General features: G+C 45.6%; 3 protein-coding genes across 3 annotated transcripts; 1 reads left to right on the top strand and 2 right to left on the bottom strand.

Annotated features, from left to right (window-relative positions):
- The first annotated feature begins 148 nt into the window (after window positions 1–148).
- Window positions 149–4,551, top strand: LOC100279266 (uncharacterized). Its single transcript, NM_001360954.1, has 10 exons — window positions 149–1,052; window positions 1,526–2,139; window positions 2,443–2,595; window positions 2,809–2,925; window positions 3,016–3,120; window positions 3,292–3,357; window positions 3,448–3,512; window positions 3,604–3,805; window positions 3,946–4,089; window positions 4,202–4,551. Exons 1-10 carry the CDS (start codon window positions 260–262, stop codon window positions 4,247–4,249), a joined length of 2,307 nt encoding a protein of 768 aa, NP_001347883.1. The 5' UTR covers window positions 149–259; the 3' UTR covers window positions 4,250–4,551.
- LOC100191686 (uncharacterized) lies at window positions 4,365–5,610 on the bottom strand. The gene is made up of 2 exons (NM_001137115.1): window positions 5,565–5,610; window positions 4,365–5,358 (listed from the first exon to the last, which is right to left on the bottom strand). The coding sequence occupies exons 1-2, from the start codon at window positions 5,570–5,572 to the stop codon at window positions 4,614–4,616; spliced, it is 753 nt and encodes a 250-aa protein (NP_001130587.1). The 5' UTR covers window positions 5,573–5,610; the 3' UTR covers window positions 4,365–4,613.
- Window positions 5,611–6,078: 468 nt separating this feature from the next.
- Window positions 6,079–8,227, bottom strand: LOC100282116 (uncharacterized). Its single transcript, NM_001155029.2, has 5 exons — window positions 7,942–8,227; window positions 7,483–7,591; window positions 7,212–7,366; window positions 6,575–6,836; window positions 6,079–6,473 (listed from the first exon to the last, which is right to left on the bottom strand). The coding sequence occupies exons 1-5, from the start codon at window positions 7,977–7,979 to the stop codon at window positions 6,279–6,281; spliced, it is 759 nt and encodes a 252-aa protein (NP_001148501.2). The 5' UTR covers window positions 7,980–8,227; the 3' UTR covers window positions 6,079–6,278.
- Between the last annotated feature and the right edge of the window lie 14,431 nt (window positions 8,228–22,658).

Below are 22,658 nucleotides of genomic sequence, written 5' to 3'. Positions count from 1 at the left end.
GCCTTGCAATGGTCAAGATTCATTTGGGCTTTCTTTGGGCCTTGCAACACAAACAGCCAGAACACACTAGGCTGGGAGTGGAAGCAAAGCCCGCCCGCCGTTGGATTGGACACTGCGGCCGCGGGACTGCGCGATTATAGGGTTTAGCTTCGGCTTTGCGTTTGCCTTTGGCCTGGCCGCCGCCGCCCCCTCCGCCTCTGTCTCCTCTCTCCTCTCTCCTCTCTCCTCTCCGTCGTCCTGACACCGCACCACGGCGCCCATGGCGAAGCGCCCGCGCCACGCCGGAAACGGCCCCGGACGATCTCAGCTGGTGCCTTTCGAGTGGAAGCTCCACCGCCTCATACTCAACGGCGGCTTGGCCGGTCCCGGCGCCTCCGCCGAAGACGTCGCCGACGCCCTCCGCGTCCACCACCCGGAGTTCCGCCGCCAGAAGCAAGGCCCCTTCGTCGCCTCCGTCCGCCGCGCTCTCACCTCCATCCCCATCCCCTCCCCATCCTCCTCTGACTCCTCCGACGACGGCTCCTCCGCCTCCCGCCGCCGCGGCCACCACGACGCCCACGCCACCACCTCCTCCTCCACCTCCGTCTCTGACGCCGCTGCCCGACCGTCGCCACCAGCCCCCGCCTACGACGTCACCAAGTCCATGCTCCGCTCCCAGTACGCCGCGCAGACGCCCAAGCGGAGCCAGCAGCTGGAGATCGAGGTCGCGGCGGAGAAACCGCGCCGCCTCATCACGGCCGACGGCGGCGGCGGAGGCGATGCCAAGCCGGAGGCCGCCCCGGCTTCTGAAGGGTTCGGCAGAGGGGACAAGGGGCCCAGGTTCGCCGACCTCGGCGGGATGGAGGCGGTGATCGAGGAACTCATGATGGAGGTGGTCGTGCCCATGTGCCATCCGGAGATACCGCATCGCCTTGGCGTTAGGCCTGTCGCGGGGCTGCTGCTGCACGGGCCGCCCGGCTGCGGAAAGACCACCCTTGCCCATGCCATTGCTAATGAGACTGGCGTGCCGTTCTATAAGATCTCCGCACCGGAAGTCGTATCTGGGGTGTCTGGTATGTTCTCTGATTTCTGGCGTCATAATAATCGGGGATAAAGCATGCTTTGCTCATATAAGAGTATCTGGACAAACGAGTTTAGGCTGCTAGTCATGTTTGACTCTGAATATGTGTTGCCTGTGCCCTTCGCATGATTAGATACCATCAGTACATGTTGTAAAACTAATAATGCTACCAATAGTATGTTGTTAGTAACAAGGAACTACCCATTGTTAAACCTGCTTAGCCACTCTGAAATCAGAGTACTAAATAGCTGCTGAAAATGTCAGATGTGAGGATGTATTTCTGAAAGAGCTGGTATTGATCCAGCTTTGCTTCCACACTTATTGGCCTAGCCAACAAATGGGAGGATATATTTTCTCCTTTTGTAGATATATGTGCACATTCATTTCTACACAATGATAAATTCAAATTCTCTGTCAGGATTCTTGTGGAAGCTCACCTCATCATGCCTATGTATGTTCTTGCAGGAGCATCTGAGGAAAACATCAGGGGCTTGTTTCAGAAGGCCTATCGGACTGCCCCCTCGATTGTATTTATTGATGAGATAGATGCGATTGCATCCAAGAGGGAGAATCTACAACGAGAGATGGAACGGCGGATAGTTACTCAATTAATGACATGCATGGATCAATTCCACCAGAATATTGGATCGGGAAGTAGCAATTTGGAAGCTGAATCATCTGAAAAGAAACCTGGTTATGTTATTGTCATTGGAGCCACAAATAGGCCTGATGCTGTGGACCAAGCTCTGCGAAGGCCAGGCAGGTTTGACCGAGAGATATCACTTGGTGTTCCAGATGAGAATGCACGGAAACAAATACTGAAGATGCTTACTCAGCATCTCCGACTTGAAGGCGAATTTGACTTGTTCAAGATAGCTAGGGCAACACCAGGGTTTGTTGGTGCTGACTTGAAAGCATTAGTGGATAAAGCAGGAAATCTAGCAATGAAGAGAATAATTGATGAAAGAAGGGCTCGGTGTTGCATTGAGCAGGACGGTAGTAGCAAGCATGACTGGTGGAGACAACCTTGGGATGAAAGTGAGGTGGACGAACTACATATTACCATGAATGACTTTGAGGTAAGTTTTGCACCTTTTCTATGAACAGCACATGTCCAATAAGGCAATAACTCTGTTAATTACACCCAGTGTAAGCTAGGTTTGGATTATGCCTTGATCCATTTTCCCGAAAACCTTTGTATTTTTCACTAATAATTTTGTGTCATCTAAGCTGCTACAATTTACAACATAATCAATTTGTTTTCTTTGTGCCATCTCTGTGTATCATGGGCACACCTTTCCCCCTAGTTCTATTCTTTGCTAGATTTTTATCAGATCCATGTAGTATCATTTTTTTATTAACCTTCACTTCACTATCTGAAGGAAGCAGCAAAAATGGTTCAGCCATCTTTGAGAAGAGAAGGGTTTTCTTCTGTCCCTGGTGTCACATGGGATGATGTTGGAGGTCTTGATTCATTAAGAAAAGAGTTCGACCGCTGCATTATCCGTTGTATCAAGCACCCCGAAGACTATGAGGTGAACACTGACTTGAATTTACTGCCCCAGAGAAGTTTATTTTACAATTCTTCTGTATTTTATGACACCGTAGAAACTGAGAGCACTTGATTATATTTCTCATAAGTAAATACACATCCATACTGTTTATTTATCTTTGGCTGTTAACTTTTTGTATGTAATTTATGCATTTGAGTATTGTTTTCATGCCCTCTTTGTTTCATGCTTTTCAAGGTATTTGGAGTGAATATGCAAGCTGGCTTCCTGCTGTTTGGACCTCCTGGTTGCGGGAAAACACTAATAGCAAAAGCAGTGGCACATGAGGCAGGGGCTAACTTTATTCACATCAAGGTGGTTGATGTTGAGATTTTCACATTTTTTACATCAGTTTTTCAAAGCCACACAAAGTAGTTCTAAGATTTTCTATTTCTGGTTCATTAGGGGCCTGAGCTATTGAACAAGTATGTTGGGGAGAGTGAATCGGAAGTTAGGAAAATATTCACTCGTGCACGGACTAACTCCCCATGCATCCTGTTTTTTGATGAGGTAAGAAACTGCGTGCAGCCTGCTCTGTAGTACATTATGTGAAGGAAAACTTGTACCGAATGCTTCAAACAAGTCTGCTATGTTTGATGCATTTTTAATACAAGCAACACAGTTTGGAGAGCTGTTTCTCTCGTTATGGTGTTCAAGTTCTATTTCCATATGATGTATCAGGTTGATGCTTTGACAACAAAAAGAGGGAAAGAGGGAGGATGGGTTGTTGAACGTCTCTTAAATCAGGTTTGAGCATTCTACTAGATTGTGCACCTGCCTCTTCACTCATTTGCATTGCTCTTCTGTTCTGTGTTGCTCATATTCTTCTGTCCACAGTTACTTATAGAACTTGATGGTGCTGATCAAAGACAAGGTGTCTATGTGATAGGAGCTACAAACAGGTAATCTTCAGCAGCTGACATTCTACCATCTTATGTAGTACATGTTTACCCCTGAATATATCATTGACACCTGTAGCACTTTCTGATGTAGGATTGATGTGATAGATGATGCTGTTTTACGTCCCGGTAGATTTGGAAAGAAACATTATGTACCTTTACCTGGTGCAGACGAGAGAGTTTCAATATTAAAGGCACATGCTCGTAGCAAGCCCATCTCGACTGATGTTGATTTGGATGCACTTGGTCGTCGTGCTGAGTGCAACAATCTCACTGGTGCCGACCTAGCATCACTGGTAATATTTGTGATATTCCACTGAACAGTTGTTGTTTATGTTGCCCAAAAGGAGCACTAGTGCTTGCGTTTGCACAATGAATTCAATCCAGCTGCATTCGCCAAGATATCTGTACCAAGCTAATGGGCTTATTTGGTCAGGTCAATGAAGCAGCCATGGCAGCACTGGAAGAGAGACTGGAATTCCGTGACAAGGGGACATCCTCACTGAGTTCGTCTAGCTTGATTGAGATGCCGCACTTCGAACGTGCTCTATCGAAGATCAAGCCATCAGTATCTGAACAGGTATGGGCAAACGCCAAAATGACTTCCTGACGCTAGTGCTAATTTTCCTGCTCGCCATTGTGCTACCGTGTAGCCTATTTCTCCCATTGATCTTTGTTCTCCTTCGCTGCAGCAAATCAAGAATTATGAGGCGTTGTCAATGAGATACTCGTCAAACTGATCCATCACCAGCTGTCCACATGTTAGTGTGTATATGAGGACAACCTTGTGAAAAAAATGTGGTGTCTGTACCATGTTTGCAAGGAGTGTGCACCGTCACCAGCTTTTACCCATTTCTGAAGCACATTATAATCTCATGTGAGAGCCTGTGGTAGAGTAGTTTAGATACAAATAGAAATCTGCATGTTATCGCGATCAGTTTTGTTTCCATTTTCATTTGTCTGTAACAGACTGGCCTACAGGCAATTTTGTATGCATCTCATCAAGATACATCATACATACACGAATGAGTTGTTATTGAATCATGCGTGGAAGTGGAATATTGCAAGAAATTGTTTTTGGCTACTAGCACTTGTGTTCCTCAGCTACAGTTGTGTGAGTTTTCCATTGGTCTCAGCAGCAGCAGCTTGAGGCCTGGTGGTGTCCAGTTTGTCCAAAGCCGCCCATAGCTTGGGGTCTTCGTAGTCCCTGATGACGAGCGTTGCGCCGACGGCGAGAAGCTTGTCCTCTCTGCTTTCCTCGGCGATGGCAACCACCGGCATCCCTGCCGCAATGCCGGCCTGCACGCCAGTGGTGGAGTCCTCGAACACGAGCGCGTGGTCCGGCGAGACGCCGAGCAGGTCGAGCGCCCTGAGGTACGGGTCAGGGTAGGGCTTGGATCGGCCGCACTCCTCGGCGGTGACGACGAGGGAAAAAAAGTCGGAGAGGCCGAGGATGGAGATCATGAGCTCGGCGTTGGCCCTGGGTGCGTTGGTGACGGCGGCGCGCCTGAGCCCGCGGCCGGCGGCCCAGCGGCAGAGCGGCGTGAGGCCGGCGATCTCCCGGAGCCCCTCGGCGGCGTACCTGGCGAAGAGCGCCTCCTTCTCGGCGAAGAAGGCGTCGAGGCGGCGCTGGTCCCAGTCCGGGAACAGGAAGCGGCCGATCTGCTCGTTGCTCCGGCCGGCCATGTTCGCCATGCCGAACTCGGGCGTGATGGGCACGCCGTTGTTGTAGCCCACCTTGAGGAGCATCTCCGAGGTGGCCCGGTGGTGGAACGGGTCGGAGATGGCCATGGTGCCGTCGATGTCGAAGAGGACGGCCTCCAGTGGGGCCACTCTGCCGATCCCACTGCTGCAAAGCAACCACACACACACACACAGGGAAAGAAGATAAAACTTTAAACTGGGACGGCCATGGTTGCGGAGAACTTGCTCGGATTGAAATGAAATCTTGACAGTTTTGGTCGGATTGAAACGAAATCTTGACAGTTTCTGTCTCTCTGGGAATGGGGGAATAGAACTGAGTGAAATCATGCAGAAAATACTCTGGATGATTACCTTTCCATGGCCAGTTGCTGCTGGATGCCAAAACTGAGGCTTCTTTTGGTCTTGTGGTCACTGCTCGAGTGCTGATGCTGCCTGCACATTTTATAAGGAGAAGACTGAAGAGGCAGGGAGAGTTGGTGAGGATTCCGTGGTTCAGTTGGCGCGGTTGGTGGTAGTCTCTCACATTCTCATGTTCCACACCACACTGCAGCATCTCAGCAGCTCCACCCTTTTCTTCCTTTTGACCTGTGGCTGCCTTTCCAAACGGCGTTCAAATTATTTGCTGTTTTTTGAACTCTCTGACGACCAAAAAAAAAAAAACATGCTGCATAGCCCCCGAAACCACTTTCAACACGGTTTGCGTAGCAGAGCTGAAGCTCAAAAAGGATGACGTCCATGGATTCGACAAGCAACAAGCATCACGGTGCATTCTTCACACATCTTCCCTGAGGGAGAGAATTCCTACCTCGTCTTTCTTTCAGATTAAAGACTGCTGGAGGCTGAACCGAAAAGTTCATACACAGATGGCACACAACAAGGCACAGCAGCTTTGTCTTATTTGATCTCAGTTCAATCAAGAAGAAGAAAAACAATATACGAAGCTAGAATCTCATAAATACCCTGATGAGGTGAGCTCTCTCCGCAGCGCATAACTAGGAACAGAATCATGCTGGAGGCAGATTTAATCTGCAATAAATCTAATCAATGGCTCATCGTCATATCAGATCATTCGCTGGCCTTCTTCAGCTTAGCTTCCTCTCCGTCCATCTCCTCAAGCGCTGCCCAGAGCTTAGGATCTTCGTAGTCCTTGACGAGCAACGCGGCTCCTGCTTCCACCAAGGACTTCTCCGGGTTCCTCGTCGCCACACCGACGACAGGCATCCCCGCCGCGACGCCAGCCCGGATACCAGCAGGAGAATCCTACACCAACCCAAAAAGAAATCTCATCTTTTATCAGTGACTACTCCTGTAATACAACCATCAGATCACAGAATCCCAGTCACAAGGTCGTTTGATTTTACCTCGAAGACGAAGCTGTGCTCTGCGGACACCTGGAGCTCCTTGAGGGCCCTGAGGTAAGGGTACGGCGCGGGCTTTGGCTGCTCGCACTCGCCTCCGACGATGACGGCCTGGAAGAAGTCCGAGAGGCCCAGGAGCGAGATCATCAGCTCCGCGTTGATCCTGGGGGCGTTGGTCACCGCCGCGCGCTTGTACCCGTGGTCTTTCACCCACTGGACCACCTTCGCGAGGCCTTTCACAGGCACCAAGCGCTCTTTTGCCAGACTGAATAAAAAGAACCAACAACTAGAAACATTCAGTCACTCATGCACGTTGTCATAACGAACCTATCAGTTCTGTAATGCAATGCAATGTATTGTAATGATTATGAAAGGATCACATTCCGCAGAATCAGCAGCGAATGGGCGCTGTAGGAAATGACAGAACTCTCCACAACCTAGTAATCGATCTCTCTGAGTAGCAAAAAGTTGGTGTTTTTTTTTTGCGTGATAGCGCTGAAATGGATGTTATTTATGTATGTGCTACGGTACGCAAAGGGGTTTACTGTTGTAAACTTGTAACAATGGACAACACGCTTACTCTCTGAATCTTTCAGTTGATCTAATACTGAGGAAAACCACAGCTATCATTTGTACGTACCTCCTGTATTTGGCTTCCTTGTCCTCTAGGAATTTGAGCCCCTTCTCAAGCTCCCAGTCCGGGAACAGGTTCTGGGCAGCTTCGACGTCACTCCTCCCAGCGATGTTCTTGATGAAGAACTCCTCGTCTATCGGCACGCCATTGTTGTACCCGATCTGCGTATGCCATGCCAGCCATTTTGGTTTCGTAAATCAAACCACATCACATCGCAGGCAGCTCGTTGGTTTAAAAAAAGAAAAGTGAAACAGGGAAAAGCGACGTTCCACCGTACCTCGAGAAGCATCTCTTGGAAAGCGACGTGGTGGAGGGGATCCGAGTCGCACAGGGTCCCGTCGATGTCGAACAGAACCGCCTGGACCGGAACGGTTGCCGCGAGGGAGCTGCAGATCATGCCCAATTGGCAATTGCCCATCATTTGAATCATCAGGTGATCAGGAACTTGGAACGAGTATGCGTGTTTGTGCGCGCGCGATAAATCTCAGGCTGTGCATCGCTCGATGGTAGTCACGCAACTCGACGGTTTCAGAAGAAGAAGAGCAGAAACAGTATGTAATTCATCTCACACACATATTGACCACGCACAGGCTCGGAACGAGTGGGTGGTAAATCTAAAACCGCAACGAAGTGGCGTCATTGGATGGCGCTCTGTTCACGCGACGGGGGGGGGGGGGGGGGGGGGGGGGGGGGTAGTTAACTCTCATCGCATGATGGAACGAGGCGGGAGCCGTACCTGACAGTGGGATTGCCGTTGGGGGCGGTAGCCGCCATGGTCGATCGGAATGGAGTGGGCCGGGAAGAGGACCGGCCGGCCGGCGGGGGCGGGAGAGACGAGCAGGCGAGAGAAAGTCCTCTCCGGATCGACGGAGAAGAGGAGGGCAGCCGCGCCGGTGGCTGAGGCCGATGCGATGCGTTTGGCGAATATGCCGGCGTCCGCGTGCGTGGCTCCCGTGGCGCGAGCTTTATTACCAGCCACAGCCCACAGCCCACCGCCAGGGAATTTTGGATCTCGTCTCGTCTCCCTCCCCTGTGTGTGTGTTTTTTTTTGTGGTACGGTGACACTTGTCGGTTTTTTTCTTCTTGGTGTATGCTCCTACTAATTTGTTAATAAATAAACAAATACCCTCTCCATGTGCTAAAAAAACGGATTTTTTTATTTTTCCTTCCAGTAAAACAACCGATATTCTTCGCTATTTTTCGGACTATTTAATTTTTGAATAGTAAGAGATTTTAACTCCTTTTATTTCCATCTACTTTCTTTGCTCCTAAACACGCCTTAAAAGAGGTCACGGGAGCAAAAAAAAGCCCTCAGTCGAATAATAAGCACCACACGGACGGGGCCTGTTTATTTGTTTGGGCCTATCTAGGTGGCCCGTTCGTAGGAGTTGGGAAAGGCCAACAGCAGGCCGGCCCAACCGGTGCAACATTTGCTGTTTCTTTTTTTTTTAACTAGTGTAGCTTGGCTGGATCAGATTTCATGTCTGGACCATGTGTAGCTGCACACAAGCCATGCTTGGATACCAGGAATTTGTTCCATTCACAAGTAATAGCACAAAACGCAACAGCTACATCTTGAGCATATTTCATAGATCAGACCACATGATTGCAGAGTACAGGTCAAACGGTTACAAGAGCTGCATAAGCTAAACTTCTTCTCACATAGCATCACTGTCATTCCTGTCTTCATATGTAGAACCAATTGGTCAGTGCAGGTATTAGAAAGATTGGACGATTGTGCCTGTTTGCTTCCGATCAAAGCAAACGAAGACAACGGCAACAACGTGGACATTGTCAGAGAGGTAGGTTGCAATTTTGCACTGTAGATACGAACTGTTGTTCACCTAATTCAGATCCCCATGTACCTAGCTCACAACTGATCGGCTGATGGCGATGGCTGGGATTTTATCTTGCGTGATCGCCAGGGACCGTGAGGTGGCCCAGGCCAGCTGTGTTGGAGATAGGGCCGACCGGCCTGCAACCTGGCATGGGCCTGATCCATCAAGCCGGCCGGCAGGTAGTAGCCTCCTCTCATAGAAGAGGAAAAATGGAAGAGGATTTCCCCACTTGAAAATCAATCAATGAGATTATGCTTATTAGATAATGGAACACAGCGTACATTATTACAGATCCAAAACCAGCTGTTGCTGGAAGAAGCAGCTTAAAGAGCATATATATTACATTAATCAACGAGGTCACGGTCTATAATTTTGAAGAGGAAAAATGAAGGAGAAATCCCCCCTTGAAATGAATCAATGGGATTATGCATGCTTATTGATCGATGTTGATGATTTTTAGAAATTGAAGTTAAGCTTCGTCTTATCTTTATTCTGTTTTTTTCTTGAAGGATAAATTGTTAGAATTATAGACATTTTTCATATCATTTTAATTACATAGATTAACATTATGATAATGACATATAAAAGATAATTAACCATAGAAATCGTGATCTCAAATATATCCATAACAATATGGATAATGAGAACACAAAGCATATGAAGCATATAAATCATATAAATATAATAACCATGTAAACTAACTCAACAATTGAAAATAAACAGATAGAAACATAAACAACATGACAGTAAAAATTAAAACAAACAGATATAACATATTATAATAAGACAGAACAGATAAGATAAAATCATTGCTACATATAAAACAACACAGATGAATATATGAAACATCTATAATCTGCAGAACGTAAAATATTAAGGAAATAAACTGATCATACCCTCCCATGCGCTCTGATGATCCAGATCCTTGTACAGCTTCCCTTGTCATGTCGCCAGAAAGAAGATATTTTGGGCAGTCACGTAGACGCTCCCAAAAAACCTAATTGTCGATCCCCGTGCAAGGTCTCGAACGGCAAGGGCTTCGGAGGCACCTGCCCTCTCGCTTCTCTGTGCGCGCAGAGTCACGAGATGGAAAATACTCTCACTTGCGGCTGGGCTGTGACTCTGAAATGGTTTTGTTCTCCTGTACCAAGTGCTAGGGGTTCTCCTATACTTAACCTCTCGCAGAGGGAAGCTGAAGGAGAAAGGTCGCATGCTGCACGCCAAGAGACGGGCAGCTGAAGGACAAGGGTCTCGCATGCGGCACACCAAGAGACGGGCAAGAGCTGAAACTCCCGCGGTTAATGAGTGCTAAAAATTAACACAACCACGACACGCCCGCTCGCCTGCCTGCCTCGCGTCGCCTCGCCCGGCCCGGCCGGCGGCGGCGCGCGCGCGCGTGTGGCACGCCCTTGTCCGTTTCTTGACTTCTCAAATTAAGTGGAATAATTCCCACCATATAAGTCAAGCCAACAGACCCTTGGACTTCCAATATGGTACTATTGATATTCTCCACCATTACACACAATAGAGTTTATTCAATAAATGGGCCAAGCCCATAAAAGGTCCAACAATCCCCACCAAACTCTAGGGTTTGTAATGATGAAGTATCAGAATCACAATCCTTTGATATAGCAGTGTTTCGATGGAGGCTGTTAAGTTGAACATCCATCTAGAATAAAAGTTTCACCCATTCACAACTGAACAATGGACTAAGCCTTGAATTGACAGTTTTGTGTGAAGTGAGATTCACTCAAATCATTTGCTGATACTAGGCTGCAAAAGGGTATTCCCGCTGTTTAGAAGCATATAAGTCACACTTCATTGCCTTTCATGAGTATTTAGGGATTACCCAAGTCCCATAGACTGTGACCAGCAGTCTAACTCATATAGGTGTATTCCTCAGAAGATGTTCTGTAGGACAATATCTTACCTTTATAAGACTCTTGGAATACATTAAGGTAAAAATCATCCTGCCTTACAGATAGGAAAGATGTGCATCAGAAATGAGTTAAGGAAGGGATCTTTCCTCACAATCTACTCCTAGCTTGTTTCTCCACTCTACTTCATGGGATCTCCGATCACATAGAGCAGGTTACCACTAGAGTAGATTTCACATGGGTCTCATACCCATTTCTCTCGATGCACTTTCTATCACATTGCGTGACAGACCCTTAGTGAATTGATCTGCCAGATTATTCGATGTGTGGACATAATCCACAGTTATAACTCCGGAGTTTTTCAGCTTTCTGACAGATTTCAATCTTCTCTTAACATGCCTTGTAGACTTCATGTTATTCCTAGAACTGTTAACCTTTGTAATCACAGTTTGGTTGTCACAGTTCATGGAAATAGCCGGTATCGGTTTTTCAACTACCAGTAAGTCCAATAGGAAATCACGAAGCCACTCGGCCTCAGCCCCAGCAGTGTCTAATGCTACAAGTTCTGCTTCCATTATAGACTTTGTTAAGATAGTCTGCTTGCAAGACTTCCAGGAAACAGCGCCACCTCCAAACAGAAACACATATCCGCTTGTGGCATAAAGCTCATCAGCATCAGAAATCCAGTTGGCATCACAATAGCCTTCCAGCACTTTTGGGTTTCTAGTATAATGAATACTGTATGTCATAGTACCTTTCAAATACCGCAACACTCTCTCAAGAGCACGCCAGTGATCATCTCCTGGTTTCGACACAAACCGACTCAGCTTACTCACAGCATAAGAGATGTTTGGCCTTGTTGCACTTGCAAGGTACATGAGCGAGCCAATGATCTGGGAGTATGTCAATTGATCCCTTGCTATTCTCCGATTCTTTCTCAATAGCACACTAGGGTCATAAGGTGTTGTAGCAGGATCACAGTCACTAAAACCAAAGCGACTTAATACCTTTTCCACATAATGGGATTGTAACAAAATTACCCCACCATCAGCTTCTCTAACAAGTTTGATGTTTAGAATGACATCAGCTTCTCCCAAATCTTTCATTTCGAAATTGCTCGATAGAAGATTTTTAACTTCCTCAATCACATTGAGATTTGATCCAAAGATCAGGATGTCATCAATATAAAGGCACAACATAACAGACTCACCCCCACCATACCGATAGTATACACACGTGTTAGATTCATTTACAGCAAAACCAGCAGTTGTAAGAGTATTATCAAACTTTTCATGCCATTGCTTAGGTGCTTGTTTTAGGCCATACAATGATTTTATCAACCTGCACACCTTGTTCTCTTGACCATCTGCAATGAACCCTTTTGGCTGATCCATGTAGATCTCCTCATCCAACTCTCTATTTAGGAAAGTTGTCTTAACATCCATCTGATGAATGATAAGACCATAAGAGGCTGCCACAGCTATTAATGTGCGAATTGTAGTCAATCGAGCCACTGGTGAGAAGGTATCAAAGAAATCTTCACCCTCCTTTTGGGTATATCCTTTGGCCACAAGCCTTGCCTTGTACCTCTCGATTGTACCATTAGGCCTAAGCTTTTTCTTGAAGATCCATTTGCAGCCTATAGGTTGATAACCATAAGGACAGTCAACGACCTCCCAAGTTCCATTAGACATAATAGATTCCATCTCACTCCTTACTGCTTCCTTCCATAAGTCAGCATCAGGAGAGGAATATGCCTCACTAATGGTAGTTGGTGTGTCTTCCACAAGGTACACTATAAAGTCATTACCAAAGGATTTTGCAACCCTCTGTCTCTTGCTCTTTCGAGTGACTATAGTGTCATCCTCCTCAGGGATGTGCACGTGAGAATCCCTAGCATGATCTATAGGAATCAACAGTTCGTGCTCATGGGGAATTATAGTCTCATGACTTATATCACTAGGTGTATTCTTCATGGGAAACTCATTCTCAAAAAATGTTGTGTCTCTTGATTCCATGATAGTATCAACATACATATCAGGCACATCAGATTTTATAATTAAGAACCTATACCCAGTGCTGTGAAAAGAGTAACCAAGGAATATACAATCAACAGTTTTAGGCCCAAGTTTACGCTTTTTGTTGATTGACACATTCACTTTAGCCAAGCAACCCCAAGTGCGCAAATATGAGAGATTTAATCTTCTCTTTTCCTATTCCTCAAATGGTGTGATCTCTTTGTTCTTTGTTGGAACTCTATTCAGGACATGACACGATGTCAAAATCGCCTCACCCCACCATGCCTTGGATAATCCCGCTGTACTCAACATGGCATTCACCAAATCTATTAGAGTGCGGTTTTTCTTTTCAGCAATCCCATTGGATTGTGGTGAGAATGGCGGTGTCCTCTCATGAATAATACCATGTTCCACACAGAACTCATCGAACACATTAGAGAAATATTCTCTACCTCGATCGGACCTTAACCGTTTTATTTTCCTCTCAAGTTGGTTCTCAACTTCAACTTTATAGGTCTTAAAATAATTGAACGCTTCATCTTTTGTTTTTAAGAGATACACATAGCAAAATCTAGTGGAGTCATCTATAAAAGTGAGAAAGTATCTTTTACCACCTTTGGTCAAAATTCCATTCATCTCGCACAGATCAGAATGAACAAGTTCTAGAGGTGCCAAATTTCTCGCCTCAGCAGCCTTGTGAGGCTTGCGGGGTTGTTTAGATTCAACACACACATGGCACTTAGACTTTTTGACCAAGTTAAATTTAGGAATTAGATTTAGATTTGCTAACCGCATAAAACAACCAAAGCTTGCATGACAAAAACGTGAATGCCATAAATCTGACTCATCAGAAAAATTAACAGAATTCACCATTTTATTACACACATCATGCAGTGATAAGTGGAACAAGCCTCCGCAGTCATATCCTTTACCAACAAAAGTACCATGTTTCGACACAACACATTTATTAGATTCAAGAACAACTTTGTATCCATCTCGACATAGCATCGAAGCACTAACGAGATTCTTCTTGATAGAGGGCACATGCTGCACGCTCTTCAATGGCACCGTCTTTCCCGAAGTAAACTTCAGAATGACCGTACCAACACCAAGAACATGAGCACGCGACCCATTTCCCATTAACAAGGCGCCAGACCTCCCGACCTGGTAGGAGGAGAACATAGAGGCATCAGCACACACATGAATGTTTGCACCACTGTCCATCCACCACTCAGGTGAATTACAAACTGAAAGAACAAATGGTAAAGAATTACCATACCCAGATGTTCCATCTTCAGTTTCAGTGGTTAAAACATTAGCTGATTTCTTGTCCTGTGTGAACTTGCGATCAGGGCACTCTCTTGCCCAATGTTGATCACTGCCACAGACAAAGCATTGTCACACCCGGATTTTAGGGGTCCAAAACCCGGGCGCGAACATAAACACCAGGTGTGCTGGGACCAAGTCTCACACATATGATGCATAGTGGCACAAGATCGAATGTCACATTTTTGCTATATAACAGGAGTTCTATACAAAATAATTAAATAATTACATCATATGAGGAAACGATCCAGCAACCCAAAGTTGACTGGGAGACGATGGCCTAGACCACTCACGAACTCATCACAGCATCCTCCATGCGCCTCATCCTGTGGTACCTGCTCTTGACCTGTGGGGGGGTGTGAGACAGCAAGAGTGAGCTCACATACGTTCATCGCTCAACAAGTTGTGGGAAATAATGTGCATGAACTCGCCAAAGGTGTGAGCTCACGTGAAGTGTAAGGCTTACCAAAGAGGATGGTTAGAGCTGAGCATTGCTTTTAAAGTTGGTCAAAATTTTATTAGCAATTACTAAGTATAAGTAAATACCAGCCCAATTTAGTAGAACAAAAGTAACAACATCACCTGCGATGCAATGCATATGACAAATTGAATTTAATTCCATAAATTAATCATGTGAGGGTCCGAGCTGCTCATGACCGTGAGCACGGCTAGTATACCAGTTTTACACTCTGCAGAGGTTGCGCATCTTTACCCACAAGTCATGTTACCCATCTGCCAAGGGATCGCGACTTCCCATACACCTCTACCGAGGAGGCGAGGCAGGGTAACACTACGAGGCCTTTACAAAGTTCCACTAGCTTCAGAAAACCTGCTACAGTTTATAGGAAGCTCCAATGCAGGAATCCCTTGCAGGACCGCCATCGCAGCAAAATCCTCCCGAGGGCCTCCCTACACTGACCACTCCCCTACTGCCCTTGCCCCTTTCGGGTAAGGTAGTCCTCCACTAGCTTTCCTAATTAATCAGCCAAGGGCGTCCCATTAAACCCTTGTGGTAGCACTGTTTTCCCGGGTGGTCGCTCCATGTTCCAATTAACATAATGATCTTATCATGAACGATAAATAACAACGGATAACAAAAGTATAATCATGAGTAATGTATCTTCATACCCAAAACCACATAAAGCACTAGCAAGTACTACCCAAAAAGTTCAGTGGTAAACAAGGTATAAAGATAATCAAACTAGGGTAACCTATTGGGTCCCATCAAAATTAACCTATGCAGATCATTATGATTAATTAGAACATGAGTGGGTAAAAAGAAGTGATCAAGGGCACAACTTGCCTGGGACTTGAGATTCCAGGTACCAACTTGCTTTTCAGATGACACGTGTCCCCGCGCTAGTCGTAGCAATACAAACAAACATGGTATAGATAAAATTAACATCACACCAAACATAAGTACAAACTAAATAATAATGATCTACGCGCAGATACGAGATCGTAGAAACAAGAACCACTAAATTCGGAGTTGCGGTTACCAAGTTATGAATTTCGGAAATTATTTAGTGCTTAGGATAGATTAATCCAAACGAATAATTTTAATCCAAGTTTCATGGCTAAACAGTGTTACTAGTTGGTAGACAATATTAATACAAAATTATTGCAACTGGAATGAAGTAATTTGGAGTTCATATGCATTTTCTATGAATTATTGAAGTTCTAGTATTTATTTCCTCATTAAAAACCATTTCCTGATATTATTTATTCAATTTCCCATGACCTCTGGACTGCACACATATTAAACAGAGATGAAGGGGGCTCGAGGTAAAACTCCTAAGACACAGCGCACAGTGATCTAGGACGGCGGGTTGATTCCACTAAAGTCCGAGGGCTTATGTGTCAAATGGGTGATCAAAGGGGTATCGGAGAGATCTAACCGTCCGATCGCCACAGATCGGCCCAGATTAGATCTCGGGTGAAGTGAACCGGTACGCACCAACGACCATTGGATCTAAGATCCACGGCCCACAATCGATCCGCAGGTTGGAGCACGAGATCCGATCTGAGCCGCCCAATTCGTGATCTACGGTTCAAATTCTATCGAGCGAAGAGGTATGCGCGGTTAGATCGGGGTCGTCCGTGTATGATCCAACAGCCCAAGCCCTTCACCATTCTCCCCCCAATCCCCTCTCTCCCACCACGGCGCCCGACCAGCGACAGAACGCGAAGGCACGGCGGAGCCATGGCTGGCGACAACGTTCACCCGCCTCCCTGCTCCAAATCCCGTTTCGAGGTGCGCAACACGTAGCAAAGACATAGGGGAAACCGATTAGGGACTTCTTACCGGCAGTCGAACCACGCAGCGCTCTGGCGACGGACGGTGGCGGAGGACGAGTTACGACGAGCAATTCCCAGTGTCGCAGAGGTTAATTCCGCCCGCGATGCTGCGGAGGGACTTCCCCTGGGCCCGGTGAACGTCACGGACACCACACGAGACGCGGATGGCGGCTCCGCTGAGAATTCCCCCCGCGACGGCACCTTTCTTCTCCCTCGCGATTTCTCTCTTCTCTCTGCTCTCGCACTCCCCGGCTCACTGATGGTCGCGTTTGTTGCCGCGGCAAGGAATTGGTCGCGAGTGGAGGAAGGGCACGACACACCTAGCTTTTAACTACTGAGCCGTGGCTTCCCCAGTCGCACGCCGAGGATTTCGCGGTTGCGGTTGAACCCTCAGCGCACGGAGTCCGCGACGCCAGCCGCCAGCTACGGGAGACCGTTTCGGTAGATTGAGGACGGCACTGACGGTGCAGGCCCACGCGCCGGTGAGTTGGTGAAGGCGCGCGCGAGGATTCCGCAGCGGCGGCGAGCTTTTCGGCTAGGTGGTTGAAGAAGACGGTGGAGCTGACCAGCGGGTCCCCGAGCGCAGCGAGACCGAGTCCCACGCGACGTGAGCAACCCGGCTGACCAGGTGTCCCCACATGTCGGCGTTAGGCATTAAAGTGGCCGCGCGCAGGGGTGGGTTAGGTGGGCCGCCAGGAACAAAATTGGCCCAAGCTAGGTTTCCCCTTTTTTTCCTTTTATTTATTTCTTCCCTTTCTTTTCTCTAATTATAAGATCAATTTTAAATTTCAAATTTTGAATTCAAACTTGTGCCTAATTCATTCTCAAGCCATATTGTGGAATTTAATTACCAATTTTGGGATTATATTATTTATATTTTTATATTATTTCTCTTCTTATTTTAAAACCCTAATTTTTTTGCGGATTTAATCCAACTTTTAGAATTATTATTTTATTATCATTATCCTTATTATTTTATTTAATGCACAAACATATAAAAACTCCAACAAAATTAACTTTCTTTTATTTTTGTATCATTTGTTTTTTTTAATTAAGCACTATTAATTATATGTATGCTCTTTTATGATGCAAATAAGGCACATAAAGTGAGAAATTAACTATACAATCCTTTTATTCAATTTTGAGTATTACAAATCCTACCCCCTTAAAAATAATCTCGTCCTCGAGATTTGTAAGAAAAGTGGTGTAGAAAACCATATGTTTTGGTTGTAGTTTAGCTTCGAGTGTTTTTTAGTGGTTTTAAACACACATGTTTTCATAATAGTTTTTTTATAAGGAATTGATTAGGAATGCATGGGTATCTTCTATACCTAGCCACTTATTATGTAGGATAAAGGATAGGTAGGTTAGGGCAAGAATAGCCTGGGGTAAGAAAGTTTATGGTGAGAAAGAACTCCGTGTTGAGTGGCAATGCAACTGAAGGTTGAGTTTGACTTCTCTCCTTCCTTGACGAGGTTGATCTTTTCTTCTCCGGTCTTGGTTTCATTGATTCGCGGTGAGTGTATATCATCGGGGTGGAGGAATATGGTTAAGATAGGTATGGATGGAATAGACTACATGATGTAGGTCAAAAGCTTGTTTGTGGTTAGGTGAAGATAGACATATTATGCAATCCATCATGACCCTATTGGTTGGGTTAGAACGTGTTCTATAGGAGTAGAGTTGCATTTATTTTACCACTATTAACTGGTGAAGTGACTGTCCGTAGGTTAGCTCAACTTAGGGTTAGACTTTGTTAGGTTAGGTTAACCTATTAGGTTGGATCAGATCGAGAATAAATTTATATAACAATTTTAGAGTGGATAAGATCTAATTAAATTTTGGATTAGCTTATGGTTATTACACAAGTGTGGGATAAATATGCTAATTATGGCAAGATGAATCTATAAGGATAAGGTAGAATCTTTTGAGGTCAGATAGATCTATTAGGATGAGATAAAATATTTTCAAGATAAGATGAGTCTATTAAGGTAAGAAAGAATCTTTCAAGACAAGATGGAGCTATTAGACTAGATATACTTTTAATGGGGGACATTCTTAGTTTGTATGGTCATCTTATGATTTATTTATTTATATTTATGCCTATACGTATATGTAGATGTAATTGTGGACATTACTCCACAACTCATCACACTCAATCAAAGATCCAAATCAGACAAGTATCATAAGAACAAGCATTAAAGCACATGGATATGTATAAAAATAGTTTTGTTTTTTTTGGTTCCTAAGATTAGGTCTCCTATTCCTAAAGGTCACTTTAGGCACTGGATTTCAAAGTGTGAAATCCACATTTGTCTTTAGAAGTGAAAAGGTAAGAATAATCAGAGTAAAGCGGAAATAGATGAGAAAAGATTAAGATAAGTTTAGAATTGAATCAGAGTAGCAAAGGTAAGTAAGTATTGGTTGTCCAGTTCTATCTAGGTTTCGTCCTACAGTCAACATTCCTCTGATACCACTTTTGTCACACCCGGATTTTAGGGGTCCAAAACCCGGGCGCGAACATAAACACCAGGTGTGCTGGGACCAAGTCTCACACATATGATGCATAGTGGCACAGGATCAAATGTCACATTTTTGCTATATAACAGGAGTTCTATACAAAATAATTAAATAATTACATCATATGAGGAAACGATCCAGCAACCCAAAGTTGACTGGGAGACGACGGCCTAGACCACTCACGAACTCATCACAGCATCCTCCATGCGCCTCATCCTGTGGTACCTGCTCTTGACCTGTGGGGGGGTGTGAGACAGCAAGAGTGAGCTCACATACGTTCATCGCTCAACAAGTTGTGGGGAATAATGTGCATGAACTCGCCAAAGGTGTGAGCTCACGTGAAGTGTAAGGCTTACCAAAGAGGATGGTTAGAGCTGAGCATTGCTTTTAAAGTTGGTCAAAATTTTATTAGCAATTACTAAGTATAAGTAAATACTAGCCCAATTTAGTAGAACAAAAGTAACAACATCACCTGCGATGCAATGCATATGACAAATTGAATTTAATTCCATAAATTAATCATGTGAGGGTCCGAGCTGCTCATGACCGTGAGCACGGCTAGTATACCAGTTTTACACTCTGCAGAGGTTGCGCATCTTTACCCACAAGTCATGTTACCCATCCGCCAAGGGATCGCGACTTCCCATACACCTCTACCGAGGAGGCGAGGCAGGGTAACACTACGAGGCCTTTACAAAGTTCCACTAGCTTCAGAAAACCCGCTACAGTTTATAGGAAGCTCCAATGCAGGAATCCCTTGCAGGACCGCCATCGCAGCAAAATCCTCCCGAGGGCCTCCCTACACTGACCACTCCCCTACTGCCCTTGCCCCTTTCGGGTAAGGTAGTCCTCCACTAGCTTTCCTAATTAATCAGCCAAGGGCGTCCCATTAAACCCTTGTGGTAGCACTGTTTTCCCGGGTGGTCGCTCCATGTTCCAATTAACATAATGATCTTATCATGAACGATAAATAACAACGGATAACAAAAGTATAATCATGAGTAATGTATCTTCATACCCAAAACCACATAAAGCACTAGCAAGTACTACCCAAAAAGTTCAGTGGTAAACAAGGTATAAAGATAATCAAACTAGGGTAACCTATTGGGTCCCATCAAAATTAACCTATGCAGATCATTATGATTAGTTAGAACATGAGTGGGTAAAAAGAAGTGATCAAGGGCACAACTTGCCTAGGACTTGAGATTCCAGGTACCAACTTGCTTTTCAGATGACACGTGTCCCCGCGCTAGTCGTAGCAATACAAACAAACATGGTATAGATAAAATTAACATCACACCAAACATAAGTACAAACTAAATAATAATGATCTACGCGCAGATACGAGATCGTAGAAACAAGAACCACTAAATTCGGAGTTGCGGTTACCAAGTTATGAATTTCGGAAATTATTTAGTGCTTAGGATAGATTAATCCAAACGAATAATTTTAATCCAAGTTTCATGGCTAAACAGTGTTACTAGTTGGTAGACAATATTAATACAAAATTATTGCAACTGGAATGAAGTAATTTGGAGTTCATATGCATTTTCTATGAATTATTGAAGTTCTAGTATTTATTTCCTCATTAAAAACCATTTCCTGATATTATTTATTCAATTTCCCATGACCTCTGGACTGCGCACATATTAAACAGAGATGAAGGGGGCTCGAGGTAAAACTCCTAAGACACAGCGCACAGTGATCTAGGACGGCGGGTTGATTCCACTAAAGTCCGAGGGCTTATGTGTCAAATGGGTGATCAAAGGGGTATCGGAGAGATCTAACCGTCCGATCGCCACAGATCGGCCCAGATTAGATCTCGGGTGAAGTGAACCGGTACGCACCAACGACCATTGGATCTAAGATCCACGGCCCACAATCGATCCGCAGGTTGGAGCACGAGATCCGATCTGAGCCGCCCAATTCGTGATCTACGGTTCAAATTCTATCGAGCGAAGAGGTATGCGCGGTTAGATCGGGGTCGTCCGTGTATGATCCAACAGCCCAAGCCCTTCACCATTCTCCCCCCAATCCCCTCTCTCCCACCACGGCGCCCGACCAGCGACAGAACGCGAAGGCACGGCGGAGCCATGGCTGGCGACAACGTTCACCCGCCTCCCTGCTCCAAATCCCGTTTCGAGGTGCGCAACACGTAGCAAAGACATAGGGGAAACCGATTAGGGACTTCTTACCGGCAGTCGAACCACGCAGCGCTCTGGCGACGGACGGTGGCGGAGGACGAGTTACGACGAGCAATTCCCAGTGTCGCAGAGGTTAATTCCGCCAGCGATGCTGCGGAGGGACTTCCCCTGGGCCCGGTGAACGTCACGGACACCACACGAGACGCGGATGGCGGCTCCGCTGAGAATTCCCCCGCGACGGCACCTTTCTTCTCCCTCGCGATTTCTCTCTTCTCTCTGCTCTCGCACTCCCCGGCTCACTGATGGTCGCGTTTGTTGCCGCGGCAAGGAATTGGTCGCGAGTGGAGGAAGGGCACGACGCGCCTAGCTTTTAACTACTGAACCGTGGCTTCCCCAGTCGCACGCCGAGGATTTCGCGGTTGCGGTTGAACCCTCAGCGCACGGAGTCCGCGACGCCAGCCGCCAGCTACGGGAGACCGTTTCGGTAGATTGAGGACGGCACTGACGGTGCAGGCCCACGCGCCGGTGAGTTGGTGAAGGCGCGCACGAGGATTCCGCGGCGGCGGCGAGCTTTTCGGCTAGGTGGTTGAAGAAGACGGTGGAGCTGACCAGCGGGTCCCCGAGCGCAGCGAGACCGAGTCCCACGCGACGCGAGCAACCCGGCTGACCAGGTGTCCCCACATGTCGGCGTTAGGCATTAAAGTGGCCGCGCGCAGGGGTGGGTTAGGTGGGCCGCCAGGAACAAAATTGGCCCAAGCTAGGTTTCCCCTTTTTTCCTTTTATTTATTTCTTCCCTTTCTTTTCTCTAATTATAAGATCAATTTTAAATTCAAACTTGTGCCTAATTCATTCTCAAGCCATATTGTGGAATTTAATTACCAATTTTGGGATTATATTATTTATATTTTTATATTATTTCTCTTCTTATTTTAAAACCCTAATTTTTTTTGCGGATTTAATCCAACTTTTAGAATTATTATTTTATTATCATTATCCTTATTATTTTATTTAATGCACAAACATATAAAAACTCCAACAAAATTAACTTTCTTTTATTTTTGTATCATTTGTTTTTTTTAATTAAGCACTATTAATTATATGTATGCTCTTTTATGATGCAAATAAGGCACATAAAGTGAGAAATTAACTATACAATCCTTTTATTCAATTTTGAGTATTACAAGCATCCTCCCTTTTCCTTGTTATTGTTGTTCTTCTTTTTAAACTGTGTTGTTTGAACAGGTTTATTTGTGTTCTCTTGTTTGTTCTGGTTTTTCTTCTTATTGAACTTGCGGAAGTTTCTCTTTTGCACCACATTAGCAGTAGAGGTCTCTACACCTTTTCCATTGTCCTTTGTTCTAGCCCTTTCCTCAACATCAAGAGTACCAATGAGCTCTTCCACATTGAACTCTTGTCTCTTATGTTTGAGAGA

Source organism: Zea mays, chromosome 9 (assembly GCF_902167145.1).
Source record: "Zea mays cultivar B73 chromosome 9, Zm-B73-REFERENCE-NAM-5.0, whole genome shotgun sequence".
In the NCBI taxonomy this organism is placed as follows: domain Eukaryota; kingdom Viridiplantae; phylum Streptophyta; class Magnoliopsida; order Poales; family Poaceae; genus Zea; species Zea mays.
Note: the sequence above shows the minus strand (reverse complement) of the source record. Positions and strands in the feature narration are given on the sequence as shown.

Bases quoted from the DNA above. Each gene is read 5' to 3' on its own strand.
- LOC100279266 (NM_001360954.1), top strand. From the start codon at position 260: ATGGCGAAGCGCCCGCGCCACGCCGGAAACGGCCCCGGACGATCTCAG. The intron at 2,140-2,442 runs GTAAGTTTTGCA...CACTATCTGAAG, and splicing joins TTACCATGAATGACTTTGAG to GAAGCAGCAAAAATGGTTCA. The intron at 3,513-3,603 runs GTAATCTTCAGC...TTTCTGATGTAG, and splicing joins GTGATAGGAGCTACAAACAG to GATTGATGTGATAGATGATG.
- LOC100282116 (NM_001155029.2), bottom strand. From the start codon at position 7,979: ATGGCGGCTACCGCCCCCAACGGCAATCCCACTGTCAG. The intron at 7,367-7,482 runs GTACGGTGGAAC...TGGCATACGCAG, and splicing joins TCCAAGAGATGCTTCTCGAG to ATCGGGTACAACAATGGCGT. The intron at 6,474-6,574 runs GTAAAATCAAAC...GGGTTGGTGTAG, and splicing joins AGCACAGCTTCGTCTTCGAG to GATTCTCCTGCTGGTATCCG.